This window comes from Amblyomma mixtum, chromosome 10 (assembly GCF_055824585.1).
Source record: "Amblyomma mixtum isolate Tamu chromosome 10, ASM5582458v1, whole genome shotgun sequence".
NCBI classification, from domain to species: Eukaryota; Metazoa; Arthropoda; class Arachnida; order Ixodida; family Ixodidae; genus Amblyomma; species Amblyomma mixtum.
In genome coordinates, this window is record NC_143021.1 from 4,062,794 (window position 1) to 4,079,285 (window position 16,492).

Consider the following 16,492-nt stretch of genomic DNA (forward strand, 5'->3'; position numbering starts at 1 on the left):
ATAGTAAAAGCAATGTTAACACATCTGCTCTAGAGAAGAGCAAGAGCAGACCGGTTGGCGCAAAAGCAGAATGGAAAAATTTAACCAAATGACACGGAAATCGAAGTAATATCAACATAAAAAATAACCTCGAAATGCGGGGAAAGAAAAATGAACAGAATAGGATTCAGAACTTAGAAAACTGATGCCGTCATCTGACCACTTCGTTCCCTTGCTGAGAAGCGCATGCACGACTGCATCCGTACACGGCACTTCATCTGTACAAGCACCAAATCACACACGCAACGCAGCAGCCCGCCCTACAAGTATCAGAAGATTCTTAGAGCATTTTTTGACCGCAGACCATAGAAATCTGGAACTCATATAATGGTTCATTTCGTGCACTGTCGCATGATCAATTCAGCATTGAATTAGCAAAAATATATTATAATGCATTTTTTCCACCGACACCTACATGTACCCACGTTTGTTTTCTTTTTTCTTTAATTTACTCACTTATTGCCGTATCATGTTCATAGTATATCTATCCACTCCTCTAGTGTCTCGCTCTGAGAGACATCTCTAATTAATACTAATTAAAGCAATCGCTTTATCTCCTGGGCAAGGTGGCCTTCGTTATCAGCCTCATACAAAGGCGATGCCAACATTTATCTACCTAGGAGAGTGTACGCCGACGGAAGAAAATGAAGAGGTAGGGAAGGAGGTAAGCACAGGTGATTGGCTTGGTTTTAGCGCTTGCAGTGCTAACACGCCGCCTGTTGAGGGTAGTCTAGACAGCGTCCGTCAAGCATCTTGGATCGCAGGTCGATGATCGCCTTATGCTCATTAAGGAAATCCATGCCCAAGATCACTTCGCGGGAACATTGGCGTAGCACTACGAAGGTCGCCGGATAGGTATGTCCCTTGAGAGTCACTCGCGCTGTGCATTGTCCTGATTAGAGCACTGCACGGGCCTGAACCTGAGGCCCAAGCCCGGCCCGGGCCCGAGACCTGAAGCCCGAGCCCGGCCCAGGCCCGCGGTTTCAAGCCCGGGCCCGGCCCAGGCCCGCTAAATTATCGCTCTAGCGAGCCCGGCCCGGCCCGTGAACCCAGGAGTGAAGCCCAGCCCAGGCCCGGCCCGGCCCGTTTCACAGTAACGCTTGATGTATACTGCTCACTCTGAGCAAGTAGACTGCTACTAGACCGATATAGAAACTGGCCGACAAAGGTTCTGAAACCACAGTCTGGCTTGCAGAAAGTTGGTTCTTTTTAACCCAGAAGGAAGTGATTAAAAGTAGTGCACGCCAGGCCCTCTTTTGGACAGTGATCTCGTGTAGGTGCGCAAAGATAAACTGGGAAGTTCCGAAAGCCAAATAAAAAGGGCTGCATACGCGCGTAATAGACTACTTTGCATTCCCCCATGATTTTAATGAGTTATATTTTTCCGCCCGGAAGAATAAACATTAAAGCTGCCTAGCAAGCAGTGGGATGACACTTTTTTAGTGAACGCGAGTTCACAGGTTGAACTCATAGCCGAACTGGTCGCCTTTCAGCAGAAAAGAAAAGCTAAAAGGCTTGAGTATTTCACGGTCTGTGTTTTGAAGACTATAAGCGTCCTTAACTAATATGTCCTTCCAGAATGCATTTCTAATAGTGTATAGGTATGTTTTGGGATGACGAACGATCAATGGTCAATTAGGACCGGTTAAATTTTACTCTTGTTGGTGGAGGAGAAGATAACGCGCGAACCACGTGATACCTTACAGGGCAAAACACTTGTCATGTCAACCAGGCTGAAGAAGCGAGGAGGGATAGATGTGGTTATGAGCTGAGATTTACAAACTCTCGCGAGCTTTTGTGGCTATTTCATTTACGAGACGTTTCGGTATGCTGATCAAAAAGAAAACCAAATGCGCATTAGTTTGTGAATTTTCTTGCATGAGAAAAATATAGCTGTAAAATAAATGCTATGTTTTTGGGGCTTAAAGGGGCCCAGAAACACAATCTTAGTTGACTGTTCTGCCTGTTGATGGCATACAGTGAGTTACAATGGTGCTGTTAGCGTCGGTAATACCGCGTATATTCCATTTTTTTTAATATTTTAACGTCCTCCCAAAAACAAATTCATGGCACTGATGGTGTCCGCCCCAGTGGCGGGTTTTAGCAGCGGATATGACATCACCTGGCGCGAGCTGATGATTGGACAAACAGTAAATATATTGCAAATTGTGTGAATAAATAGAGACACATTTTGTCATCTGTTGGTGTTTTATATTAGATCAACAAAAACAACTTGTTCGTCTTAGATATAAGCCCTGCAAAGCAAGTAAAATAAAAATACACCACCAGGGGCTCTGGCATGCAAACGACGCTGCCAGTCTCAGCAAAAACGAGTTACAGAGAGCCGGAAACCATAGAGTGCAAAGTTCCGCGACGTGCTCTGGCAAGCTGTTTTTATTGGCTGCGCCAGGTGCCGTCATCGGGAGAGCGAAATAGGAGTGGGAAGCCCCGCCAAAATCGAGTTGAGGGCAGCGTTTTGTTTGCTTGTATTTTGAAATTTCTTCATTGAATAACTCCCGTACCTGTGCATCGATTCCTGTAATTCTTTTTAAGTCAGTATCTGTGTGACATAAAGAATCCACCTGAAGTATAGCCGGTATCCCCCAAGCAGTGTTTCGCAGTCTCTTTAAAGGCCCAAGGGGAGTCAGGCTGTGAGAGACACCGAAGCAGAGGGCTCAGGATAATTTCGACCACCTGAGTTTCTTAACGAGCAATGATACTACAAAGTACATGGCTGTCATGCTTGCCGCCTAAATAGAAATGCGGCCGCCGAGGCTAGGAGCATACCCTGGTTCACCGGCTCAGTAATCAAGCGCCTTGACCACTAAGCCACCGCGGCGTGCAAATGAGGAAATAAGTCAATGAATAAAGCTTAGTTTTTTTTCTCAGCGCATACTATAACCGTTAGCTTATACGTGTCGCTACTCCAATGCCGCAGTTGTGTACTTCGCTCTGCAATATTGAATGAATAGTCCGATACCAGCCGTTTCTATGTGAACCCAAGCCCAGCTCGGGTCCGCAGCTTTAAGCCCGAGCCTGGCCTGGGCCCGCAACTTCAGGCCCGAGCCCGGCCCAGGCCCGCAACTTCAGGCCCGGGCCCGGCCCAGGCCCGGCAAAACAAATCATGTACCGGCCCGGCCCGGCCCGCGGGCCGGGCGCGGGCTTGGGCTTTTGGGCCGGCCCGAGCCCGTGCAGTCCTGATGGCATAATGAGGTGGCCCCCAGCGGTGCGAATAGGTGGGCCGTCCCATGCGGTCGTTACTTTCCTCAGCTGCGCAGCGAATGGTCCGCTCATCACCGAATAATCGGCTCCCGTGTCGACTAGAGCGGTGACTTTCCGGCCGTCCAGAACCACTTCTAAGTCGGATGTCCTGGCTCTGGAGTTGCACGTCGTTCTCGGCGTCGGGTTACGGCTTCGTCGGGTATGTGATTCGTGGGTGGGGCGTTTGGTAGGAGCTTTTCTTGATGGCGGCGTAGTTTTGAAGGCGGTTTGCGTCGTGTTCGAGGTTGTTGTATGCGTCGTCGGCGTAGTAGGTGCGGAGTCTTCATACGGCGTGGTCGCTGGAGGATCTTCGTCGTTTCGTCGGCAAGCAACCTGACCTCCGCAAGTTGCTTTGTTTAGTTTCCCCTACGGGGGCTAGGGGACCTTTCTCGGACAGCCGCGGCGTAGCTGCGACCCGGTGATGGAAATCATGCGGTGTACGGCGACTGGGAGCGGGAAAAATGGCTTGAAGACACGTACTCCCCTCTACGTAGGTAGCCGTCAATTTCCTGTGGTCGCTGGCCGGGGAGCGGTCGAGGGGCGTCGATGGCGAAACCTCGCAGCCCGATGCGTCTGTACGGGCAGTGGCGATGTATGTGCCCGGCGTGGCCACAATGGAAACACAGTGGGCGGTTGTCGGGAGTCCGCCACTCGTCTCATTTCCTAAAGCTGTCGCGTCGGTCGTAATGTGGGCGCGCAGGAGCTTGGGGCCGTCCTTCTTGTAGAGCTGGTGCGCGTCGAAGAGGGCTTGGGGAGTCTCGTCGAGGCGCAGAACTGCGTAGTGCGGCGGCGTAGTTCATGGCTACAACTTCCGTTGGTGTTGTCGGTGACGGGGAGCCAAGTGCATGCTGTACTTCTTCGCGGATGATGTCCGTGAACGACGCCACCTGAGTCTGCTGCGTCGGCTGTGTTGGCGATGGCAGCAGTCGGCGAAGTTATTCGCGAACAATTTCGCGTATGAGATCACGAAGGTTATCTCCACTTGCAGGGGTATCTTCTGGGGGGCTCGCCGACAGGACTTCAAGTGGTCGGTTGTAGTGCCGGGTCCGGGCGTTCAGGGTCTTTTCGATGGTTGAAGCTTCAGCTTCAAACTCGGCGACGGTTGTTGGAGGATTCCGGATCAGTCCAGCGAAGAGTTGCTCCTTCACGCCTCGCATTAGGAAGGAGAGTTTCTTTTCTTCGTTCATGTCAGGGTTGGCGCGCTTGAAAATGCGTTTCATATCTTTAACATACGCAGTTACGGTCTCGTTTGGGCGCTGAAATCGCGACTGCAGCAGGATCTCCGCTCTTTCCTTGCGTACGACGCTAGTGAACGAAGCCAGTATTTGCTTCTTGAAGGTCGCCCAGGTCGTGAGGGAAGATTCGTGGTTTTCGAACCACGTTCTGGCGGAGCCGTCCAATGCAAAATAAACGCTACGAAGCTTAGCGCTGTTTTCCCAGGCGTTCAGCGCTGCTACACGATTGTACATGTCCAGCCAGTCTTCCCCATCTTCGTGTGGTTCTCCACGGAAAGTCGGTGGCTCACGGGGCTGGCGAAGCACGACGGGCGTTGGCTGTGCACCAGGTTCCATCTTGGGGGGCATAGCAGGCCAGCACCTCCACCAGATGTCACGTAGTGGTGACTGCAGTACGGCGAACAGGAAACAGCGAGAACGCCTTCCAAACGAAACGCTTTATTCGGGCTGACTTGCGCCCGCAAAGAACTGAATCACTCGGCGGCGGCGGCGCAGCAACAAGCGTGCTCGGCGGTCGTCGAACAGAATGCCAGCGGCTGTCGGCCGTGCTCTTTTTAAAGCTGGTAGCGAACCTTCCAGATAACGCGTGGAAGGTTCTAGAACTTTCTGGCACAAAGTAGAATCGGGTCCGCCTGGATGCGATCAATCGAGATAATTCTAGGCGCGTCTTGCGTCACAAACGAAGCGATAAAGCGGCGTGCCGGCAGCCTTGAAGCATGAAAAAATAAACACAACAAACAAACGCTACAAAGATTCGCGGCAATATAGTTCTAAACTATGTTTCTTTTACACTGAATTCATGCAATTTTTAACTTCCGCGTTTTTAACCTTTCGTTTAATGATCTTTCTTTCTCCGTCCTCATGACCGGCATACCGGTTAGTTTTCTAGTTCTCTTCCCCCACTGTGAGTTAACGCTCTTCCTATATAAATATTTAAATACCTTAGCTGCCCACCTGTTATCGTGCAATGTCCTCAGGCGTTCTTCATATAGTAATTTACTCTTAGCTACCCGTGCTTCGAACTGCAGCCATAGCTTCACCACTGCTGCCGGACCGCAGATATAGGCGCCATCTATTTGCTCGGAGCAGAACTACAAGGTGCAACCCGCAGCCGCCGAGCATGTCATAGACACTCTAACGGGCGTAGTGTCAGCACCCCAGTATATTCATATATCACGGTACCGTCACTGCAGCCGGGTTTGATGGAGGGGAAATGCCACTGTATGTTAGAAACTTCAGGTGGACTGAACTGATCCTGATCCGAGGAAATTAATCTGCGAAAACCGCTGTTATTTTGAGGCTTTGATGCCAAACTGTTGCAATAAAGGGATTTTTGTACCATCCGCTGAATCCATGGTAATCCTATATTTTTGGCCACTTCTCCTTAATGATTTTGCGCAGAGGGCCGAAAACGTATGTTCTCCGACCCTCTCGGAAGGCGTCTGAAAGCGCCAGTGCATGCAATCATTGCACGAGGGAGCGGAGCACAACTTTCTTGTGCAATGACGGGATTTCTTTCTTGTGTTGCAATTATTGTTTGCGTGCGGTGCTTGCAGGAAATGCCCAAGTGTTATTGAGGGTGTGCAATAACCTCGGTCTTCCAACCTAATTAGAGATGGAGAAACCGTGAATTCTTCCAGCAAATACTTGTGGCAGTTTCTACATTGGGGAGACGGGACGCTGCATAGACGATGGACAACGTGAACTCGCAAAATATATAGAGAACTAGTCACGCAGAAACCATCTTGCATTGCAATGTGCAGAGTGTGAAGATTGCGAGGCGCATCTCAATCGGACCACGATCATCGCCCGTTATAAAGATGAGATTACGAGGCTCATTTCGGAGGCCTGCCATATAAAAAAAGCTAGGTAACGCCTGTATCAGCAGCCTATCAATAAATATACTACCTAAGGAACATTAATCAGTGACGTGCCTATTTTCAGTACGGTTAAGCTTATCACTGATTATAAGAGAGCGGACTTCGAAGCAATTAACCGGGAACTTGAACAGTTTTATGAACACTTTAGTACTATATACTCATCTCGCTCTGTCAAAACGAATTGGGAATTATATAAAAACATGATGCTTAATTTACAAGCTTCTTACATTCCCACCGTCCTTATAAAGACTGATTTAAACAACCAATGGTTCAACAACCGTCTTAAAAGCCTCCTTAACAAGAAAAAACGGCACTACAGGCACGCGAAACTAGTTAATAGCTGCACGGCATGGGAGCGATACCGTCTTAGTGCAAATAATTATGTTAAAGAATTGAAGGCGTCTAAAAATAAATTTTTTTCTTCTGATCTGCTATCAATATTACAGTCATACCCAAGTAAATTCTGGCGAATTCTTTCCCCCCAAAGCCATACTAAGCAGTTCGAACTCTCAGGAGATGATGACCAACCGGTCGAGGTAGAACAATGCGCGACGGCTCTTAACAAGTATTTTTCTTCAGTGTTTTCTTCCACTAACGCTATTGTTCCTTCCATGCATGACTTTCCAGTGACTTCAATGCCAGAAATAGAAATTAATGCCGATGGAATAGCCAACTTAATTAACTCCCTCAAACTATCGTCGTCAGCTGGATGTGACCAAATTAGCACCAAAATATTAAAGAATACTACCGCAATATCAAGTAAAATACTATACCTGTTGTTCTCACAGTCCCTAAGTACCGGCGAAGTTCCTCACGATTGGAAAAAAGCAAAAATAATTCCTATTTACAAATCAGGAGATCGGTCAAAACCAAACAACTATCGACCAATTTCGCTCACCAGCATCCCGTCCAAACTCCTTGAGCACGTTATAGCATCAAATTTAATCGCTCATCTTGAATCACTAAATTACTTTTACCCACACCAACATGGCTTTCGAAAACTACTATCATGCGAAACACAGCTCGCCGAATTCACTCACGACATCCTTCAGTACATGGACAATCGCCTACAAATTGATGCCATCTTTCTCGACTTTTCTAAGGCATTCGACCGTGTTCCGCATAATCATCTGCTAGCTAAACTTGCTTTACTTGGAATCCCGCAAACATTACTTATCTGGCTCGAGCACTTTCTTAAAGGGCGCGTGCAATTTACATTCGCCAACTATTGCAGCTCATCGCATACTGACGTCCCATCAGGTGTCCCCCAGGGCGCAGGGTTATCACCGTTGTTATTCTTAATCTACATAAATGATCTTCCATCTAACACAATAACCAAACTTCGACTTTTTGCGGATGACTGCGTCGTTTATAACATCATCCATGCCCCTGAAGACACCATTAAGCTACAAAATGATATAGACACAATTGCATCATGGTGTGAAAAATGGCACATGCCACTTAACCTAGACAAATGCCAACTCATGTCCTTTTCTCGTAAAAAAACCTCTATTAACTGCACATACCATATTAATTCAACTCCCATTGCCCGAACTTCCTCTTACAAATACCTTGGCGTTCACCTGACATCATCCTTATCATGGGTCACTCATATTAATTCAATATGCTCCCAGGCCTCACGCACTCTTGGTTATCTGCGACGGAACCTAACATCAGCACCACCTGAAATCAGAAAACTAGCTTATCAGACATACGTACGCCCAAAGCTTGAATACGCCTCATCCATCTGGAACTCTTCACAAGCATACCTTACAAATGAATTAGAAGCCGTTCAAAATCGAGCTGCACGGTTTATCATGTAACAGTACTCGCGTGATAGTAGTGTCACTGCCATAAAACGAGCCCTTTCCCTCCCAAGTCTCCAATCACGTCGCATCGTATCACGCCTATGCCTCCTTCATTCCTTTTTCTACCGCCCTATTAACAGGCACCCTTTGCTGCAGCCGCCATCAAGAATATCCCGTCGCCTAAACCACACTCATCCCATAGCTCCCATGAAAGGCCGCACATCAGCTATGAATGATTCATTCTTTCCAGATGCAATAGCCCGATGGAATGCCCTGCCTGATAATATTGATTCTTGCACAGATCGAGCAATTTTCCGCACTGAATTAGCGAATCACCTGTGTCTTACGTGATGTATTCGGCTTCATCAAATAATCTGATCCTGTGTCATTGTCTCCTTTAATGGTTTTTTTTTTGCTGTTTCGTTTCATTGCTTTTTTGTTTTTGTTTTTGTTGAGCTGGTACCATATGTTACACACTGTTCTTGCCCCCGCCTTATGTAATGCCCACGGGCCCTTAAGGCTTCAATAAATGAAATGAAATGAAATGAAATGAAATATGGTTGTGCGGTATCTTTTTCTCATGCTTTTATTGTGTTTTTACTCGTCCCATTTCATTTATATGTTGCCTCACCTATAGCAATAAACCATTTGGTTGTTAGTCAGCGCTGGTGTTTGTCCTTCTCTTCTTTCGTCTTCCGTTGCCATCTTTTATCTAGTTCTTCAAGCAAATGCAACGTTTGGCTAATTCATTCAAGGGGCCAGGAGGTGGGCTTACCAGTGTCGACTTTGATGGATGCATCCATGAGGACGGGAGCGCCCTGGTAGTTGACGACGCTGCCGAGGGAGTTGAAGGTCACCTCCAGGCGGCCCATGTACTTCCCGAACCAGAAGGCTGTTACCACTACCGCCTGCGAGCATTGATCACTTCAATTTGCTTGCCAGCTGATCCGCGCGAAGTGGGCATGCGATCGAAGCAGACTGCCGAGATGAGTTACACGTATCACAGCAAACGGCTTCTTTCAGCGTTCGCGTTGCAAATATCGAGTTTAAATCGACTTTGCATTGAATAGCTGCTGATTTGGAAGGATATGATCCTGAAATTTAGTTTCTCTGGGTAGATTCCAACTGATCGGTTACGCATGTGAACGCCCCCCCCCCCCTCTTCCCCGAAAAAAAAATGATGCACGGCTAGTCTATCAACTCAATTACTACTACTTTCTTTACTTACATGCACTATCTGAATGCCTCACAAAACCTCCTTGTTTGCTTGGCGACGAACGCTTCCTTTTGTCCTGTAAGCCCTGATATCAGTGAAGCAGTTTGTGCAGCCCTGCATCCTGTTATGAATTCGCCGTCGCACTATATGCCACAGGTGAGCGCGGCGCTTCGCTAAGTGCTGCCTAAGATCACATAGCAGACGGCAGGAAAGGTGGCTTGCGTTGTCAGCGATATCATGCTGCGCTGGCACGTCATTTTTTGCGGTGCAAAAGGTGTTTTCTCTGCGTACGGATACAAGCCAGCGCGAAATGTGCTAGCCGGCCGTACAGCGGCAGGAAAGTGGGTGTTTCACTTTGGACTCGCCGCCTGCCGTTGTCTGTGAAAGATACTTTCGCATGAGTGACATCGTTCATTTCAATGAATGGGTCACCGAAAGTGCCATCTTCAGGACACAGCCCGAGACACGAAAGCTGAAGCTGCACGCAGCACAGCGGTTATTAATGCCAAATCGCTAGGTGGCTCATCGACGCGTAAGGCCGGCATCCGTCAAAAAAAAAGAGGCCTTACTAAACTCACGATTGGTGAAAGCAGTGTCAGGTCATCAAAGGTGGGAAAGTACGAAATAATAACCATGACGTCAGTATTAGTACTCCCAACTGCACCAACTACAAAACAATAGAATATAATTAGAATATATTTGGAATAAACTTTGAAGAGAATTGGGAAAGAATTGTAATGTCTTCGCATTACAAGCAAGTTCCTTAAATGCCCCAGGCAAATTTTCGACGGCACACTTGTCGAACTCGAAATCGAGACAGCGGCCGGGAACCTCACCACGGATTCTGTGCCGACCTTGTGCGTACGAAACATCAGAGGCGTCAAACCGTTTGTCAGAGCGATTCTAGAGTGCGGCAACACCGTTTGGTTTCCTTTTACTCACAAGCTCATTAGAAAGAAGCTCATTAAAAAAAGGTGTATATAGAACGGCACTAAGATGTGTGTATAATAAACAATTTTTCAGATTCACCAGCAGAATTACTAAAAGGCCCAGAACTCCTGGAGAACAGAGCAAAATTTGCATGACTTAAAATTACGTATCAGGTAATACACAATCAATAAAAGTTCCCGTTACAAAACACATGTCGACCACCAAGACTAGATCGACCTGCCACAACCAAACACTTAAGTTAAACGAGTTTCCATTCCGTAGTAACATATTCAAACTTTCATTTTTTACCACGGGCTAATCGCGAATGGAACACTCTAATCAGAGGTATTACTACTGATCATTAGATAAGTTTAGCGCCCTGAATATAGATCACCTGTAGTGAAAAAATAGCGCACTCAGGACCATGGACAAGGAAGACCAAACGACAGAAGCGCTGCCTTGTTCGTTGTACTGAGTGAGCCATTTTTCCGTGACGCAATACCAACTAGCTCATTTGTCGATTCTACTATAGATTAGCTATTTATTTTGCAGTAATTATTCTCATTTTCCACACTTTTTTTTCTACCATCTTATTGTACCATGCTGTTTGTGCCTCGACTGAAATTGCAGCACTGAGTGCTGCCGATTTTCTTTTTTGGGACCCTTGTCACATTGTTTGTAGCCTATTATTTGTACCTTAAAGTTGACGTAGTTCTTCAATTCCCTAACCGATTTTGTAACCATTTTTGGGTATATTCTTGTTTAAGTTGTTTTACTTATCAATGTCTAAACTCACCCAATTCACTGAATTGTATGTATAATTCACTGCACTTGCTCTATAATCCATGATGGGGCTCACAGTATGAAATAAAAAAAAATGTAAATAGCAAGGCAACGCGGGGAGAAAGCATTGTGTTACAGGGAGCGCGCATGTCTTATACTCCAAAACAATGACTATTACTTCACACGTATTCCATACGGCCAGTGCACCATCCAGCATCCATCGCCAGTAAGAAACTAGTTGCCAGAGCTGAAATAAAGCATCAGACTTTACGAAGACAATGAGTCTTTGGCATAAACACGGCAGGCAGCATTTTATTGCCTCTTTGAAATAGATTCTATATCAGCATAGAAATTCGAGGCGGAGGAACTAGGAGCATATGGCGAGAAACATTATTTAAGGAAGTGTAGGTGATATTGGACTCCTGTCGTCGCATCACCTACAAAAGCAAAAGGCTTAAATTAAAAAAAAAGCGCCAAAGTGGTGTTTAACGTCCCAAAGCAACATAAGGCTATAAAGGACGCGTACTGAAGGCCACTGGAAATTTCGACCACCCGCAGTTCTTTAACGTGCACTAATATCGCACAGTACACGGCTTCTAGAATTTCGCCTTCATCGAAATTCGACCGCCGCAGCCAGGATCGAACCCGCGTCTTTCGGGTCAGCAGCCGAGCACCGTAACCACTGAGCCACCGCGGCAGTCTGCGCTGTGAAGTGTAGAGTTCATCACAGCAATCACCTCTCTGTACAAGTGCAATAAGAAGCACTGGTGTACACTTTCTCAATATGGTCCTTTTATCAGGAGCAAAATGTTAGAAGCTGTGTTTAGTAACTTTTGAAGGCGGGATTTTTCTTGATTTTTTTTGCGGGATTTGCTACATGTGCATCTTTTCAAATACCTGTTCCTAGGCTTTTTTTCTTTCCCTCATTAACTTGTACCTGCCTTCTTAACTTGTTTACTCCTTTTTCAGCCGTTTGTATTCTGTGTTGTATATTTGTTAGGGTTTCTTTGATGAATCCTCCCTACGTAATGCCCGCATTGGGCCTTTAGGATATTGAAATAAATAAATAATTAAACAATGCCATGGTGCTTTCTGGAACTTTCATGTTTTTAAGCGGTGGCTATGATCAATGCCAATAACATGGCTATTTTTTTGTCTGAGTTCTGCGGTCACATGTTAAACCTGTGTTGGTTTCTTTGTAGACATCTGTGAGAAAATTAGTCGCCCAGGCTCTGGGGTATAGTGTCTTGAGATACGGTATGTGTTGTTTTTTTAACTGCTCTTTCACATGGAAATGTCGTGTTAATAGGATTTTGAAAAACATTGCTACAAGCGTTCTCTACTTGCCGCAGGAAAATCTGCCCAACAGTGTCTTTACCGCAGCCGGTTTGCCTTCTTTTGACAGTCTTTTTAAACAAATTGTAGTACTGAAATATTTTTGGAATAGCGCATACAGACACATAAGTACGAAACCGGTACCGTTGAGACATGTTCCGCGCTATCATAAACCGAGAGTGCGCACTCACTACGGCAAAGCAACTAGAAAATATTACGTGCCAGCTATCTTTAACGAATTACCGGATGATTTATTTTCTTTAACCACCCGCAAAAAACTGCGTGTTGCTGTTCAAGCGTTAGAGAATCTTTAACATGTACTAAAATCTTATCAGTGCTTTTTCATTCTTTCCGTGCCAAAATTTTTGTGTTCTTCATGTTTACGTCTTTTAATTTTCTTTTGCCTCTGATGGCGCTCTGATGTAGCGCGAAGATTGCCGCGGCTGCCGGTTGTCGCCGCACAAGCCCACTTGTGGCTTCGGCGCTTCAGTTTCTTTGTATGTTCAGATTATGCTGAATAAAGATTATTATTATTATTATTATTATTATTATTATTATTATTATTATTATTATTATTATTATTATTATTATTATTATTATCTGCACGCTCAGTACTCATTCACTGTGAGTGCTGTGCAACGCTTTCCACGCGAGCAATACAATCTATAACCTTAGAAAATGTTGAGACAGGCTTTGCAAAGAGCCACTGCTGGAGGTTATTATTGTGTAGCCAGGCAGGAGCCTGTCACAGAGGATCAGATCTAGCGGTAACAAGAGACTGGTTGGAGCAGCCGTAGTTGTAAACATACCTCCTAGCATGTTTTCTGCAGTAGTTTCTGCAGTAGTTACAGCTAAAAGGCAACTTCCATAGCGCTGTCACATATGCCCTCACAGATTCTCTAGGTGACTAGCCATGATGCTGAAACATGTTGTGACTTTAAACCTCAGACAGAGTTGGGTCAGAGTTTGTCTGGAGCGGCTGTGTCATGTCAAGTAGTTCACTTGGTCTGGCATCTTTGCCTACGTGTGTGTATGGTAGATGTGCTTGTGTATATAATGTTTACTTATGCATGTTAGCATTATTTGTCTTACATGTGTGAAGGGAGCGACTACTTATTTGCTTTGTGAATATTTGTATGCATATCTAGTACATTTGCGGAGTTGTGTCTATTATCCATCCAGTGATTTTAATTGTCTTGTTGCTGTGAGCTTGCCTATCCCTTGTATTTCCGTACCACTTGTGTTTAGTCTGTCATTGCCTCTGTCTATAAGCAGATGCGAGCTTGTCAAGCCGCCCATGAGGTAAATGTGTTAACAAAACTCGCACGTCGACAACCCAAAACCACTCTTGGGCAGCAGACCATAAAGGGGCTCGTTATGAGCACTGCCTAGCCAACAATGATGTCCTGAATCCTAGCGCTGCAGGCAGATGAAAAGCACGACCTAGTTAAATGTGAGCAACACCTCATTGTGCTCCTCAATAGCATATTCAGAACCCATGGCTAGGCTACGTAAATGCAGTGGGCAGTCTCTTCTCTTTTTAAGCAACTGAAACGAGATATTTGTGACTGTAACGTCCTGGTAGCTCAGTTTTCCTCGCCTTTGTCATCAGTGTGCCACGTGTGGTCAACAGGTCTCATTCATTCGTCTTTTGTACCAAAAAGAGCAAGCGCTACTATCTGTTTTTCTCTTTTTAACAATGCAGATAATGTTGTCTTGAAATAGGCGACAGCACAGGCATAGTGTGCAAGAAAAAAATTAAGCCTGTTTCAGCTGTTCGCCCTGAACACAGGGCATCGAGTGAAGCACATTGTTCTACGAGCCCTACAAGGTAAGAACTTGCCATCGCTTCTTTGCGGCATCTTTTCTTTTCCCAACTGCAGTACAGTGAAATAAATGTGATGCCAGACATACCGCATCTCTTCACACTTATATATTCTGTTATTCTGGCGATATCACAAGGTGAGTGGGACACACACCCTGGCTGTACTGCCCTACAATGTTAAGCAGTTCCATCTGCATATGATGCCGCACGTTGCTTGACACAGTGCCACATACGGTTTCAGGGAGAGCAAGAAATGCTCATCAGCATCGGTTGGCCTGTGCGCCAGTAATGCACTTCGCACAAACGCAAGCTGTGGATTTAGAGCATCCAGTTCCTCTCGAGCTTTCCTCCGATTTTTGGGCTGCGGTGGGCCATTCACTGCACACTGGCTCGCCGTGCCTTCATCTTCATCCACAGCCACAGTCTGAGAGGTGCTGGTCTGCGGCAGTTCGGGGCACAAAAAAATATCCTCGAATGAGCCTGCTGATGCTGACTCTGTAGCTGGAGACCCTGGTCGTGGGTGGTCGTCAAGCCCTTCGTGGACGGCCACCACCTCCATGCTGCTGTGTCCTCTGCAGGATGGTCACATTACGTAAACATTGATCTCTAAGAGAATGTTGTGATAGATTTTCACAGCAGCACTGTGAATACACCTGTGACTCTACTGATCACTCTGTCGCAACCGCTGGCATTTTGAAATCACAGCTGCAATGAAACTCCACAAACTATATTGAGGCATCGCGGTGAACAGTTATTGTGGTGGATGAAGAATACACCCTGAGAAGAGGTACATGCACCATCCATTTTTACTGTCAAAATGATGCCTAAATGTTTCTGCTTAACGCAAACAAGTAAAATGAAATCGGGGTCGGAAAGTTGCACTGCAGTAATACTTACTGGCATACTTCCATCTGGTCTTTTAGAAACCGCATTCTCTCTAGGTGCACCCAGCACCTACTCTTTTTTAAAGCTCCAGCGCCTCTCCGTGAATCACTTTCAAGGTCCTTGAGTTTTCGTCGGTATGTGTCCTTCACATTCCGCCATGTGTTTTGAGCACATTCATCTGTAACTGAAAAGTGTATGAGAGTTAGCTACAAATGAAACTAATTATGTGAATTGAAGTATGAACGCTTTTCAACACGCTCCAGCAATTGTCTAGGGCGTTCCGAAGTTGTTTGTGTAAAACAAAACTGACAGAACTACACTCCATTAAAAACAGCAAAGTGAGCCCAGTATAACTAAGAAACATTCACATATCTATTCTTACTTTCGGCGAGTGCTGGGTTCCTTCATGTTTTGAATGAATATTCAGTCATATTCCCCTGAACGTGCCTTCACTTCAGCGAGCGAAAATGCATAGCACAAAAACAGTGACAGCACAAGAGAAAACAAAGACGAGGTTGGTGCCGGGATAAGGCTATTTTGACATTTGAGCACACAAATGTTAGCAAATAAAACGGCGCTGCCGCAGTAAATTCAAAGGTCCAGAATGATTCTGGTCACTTGAGTGCCTTTATAGCGAACCGACAGTCCACAGCACGCGACTATTTTTCCATTTCGCCGCCACCGGGAACCTTAACACTAACTAGGACGCATTTGTCTTGCGCTGAGCGGCTAAATTTACGGTACTTAACCGGGCATAGGCGTGTAGTCTCGATTCGTGAACAAGAGTGGGCGTCATTTCAGTTTTCAGTTTCAGTTTACAGTTTCAGTTTTTTGGTTGAGGAAAAGAAATTTACTAAAAACGACAGCCCACATTGTGCACGTTGTTGGCCGTCGCAGTGTGTAAACAATTATAAGCCCTGAAAAAATATGAGCGGAAAAGACATTTTCGATAATTTTTTCCTGAGCAGAGCACAGTACACTATGGTTTATTGGCGTCTTTATGTTCTCGTTAAACAAAGTAGTGCAGAGTACCACTATTTAAAACGCCGAGAATCCGCATATTCAGCTGCGTAGATATACAGCGTGCACTGAACATGTTGCCTGCGTCGACCTTCCGAGCCGGCTATCGTTTATTGCCAAATGAGAGACGGCATAATCACTCATGACCAGAACATCGACATAACAATTAACAGCGCTAAGAAAAATATCATCATCATCATCATCAGCCTGACTACACCCACTGCAGGGCAAAGACCTCTCCCATGTCTCTCCAATTAATCCTGTCCTTTGTCAGT

General features: G+C 45.8%; 1 protein-coding gene across 1 annotated transcript in view; it reads right to left on the minus strand.

The window, feature by feature from the left end:
* Positions 1-9,095, minus strand: part of LOC149325010 (protein 5NUC-like) — a 93,828-nt gene extending 84,733 nt beyond the window's left edge. The window contains exon 1 of the mRNA XM_089564162.1: positions 8,999-9,095. Within this exon, the coding sequence (XP_089420288.1) occupies positions 8,999-9,095 (97 nt within the window). The remainder of the gene's footprint in view (positions 1-8,998) is intronic.
* Positions 9,096-16,492: the final 7,397 nt, after the last annotated feature.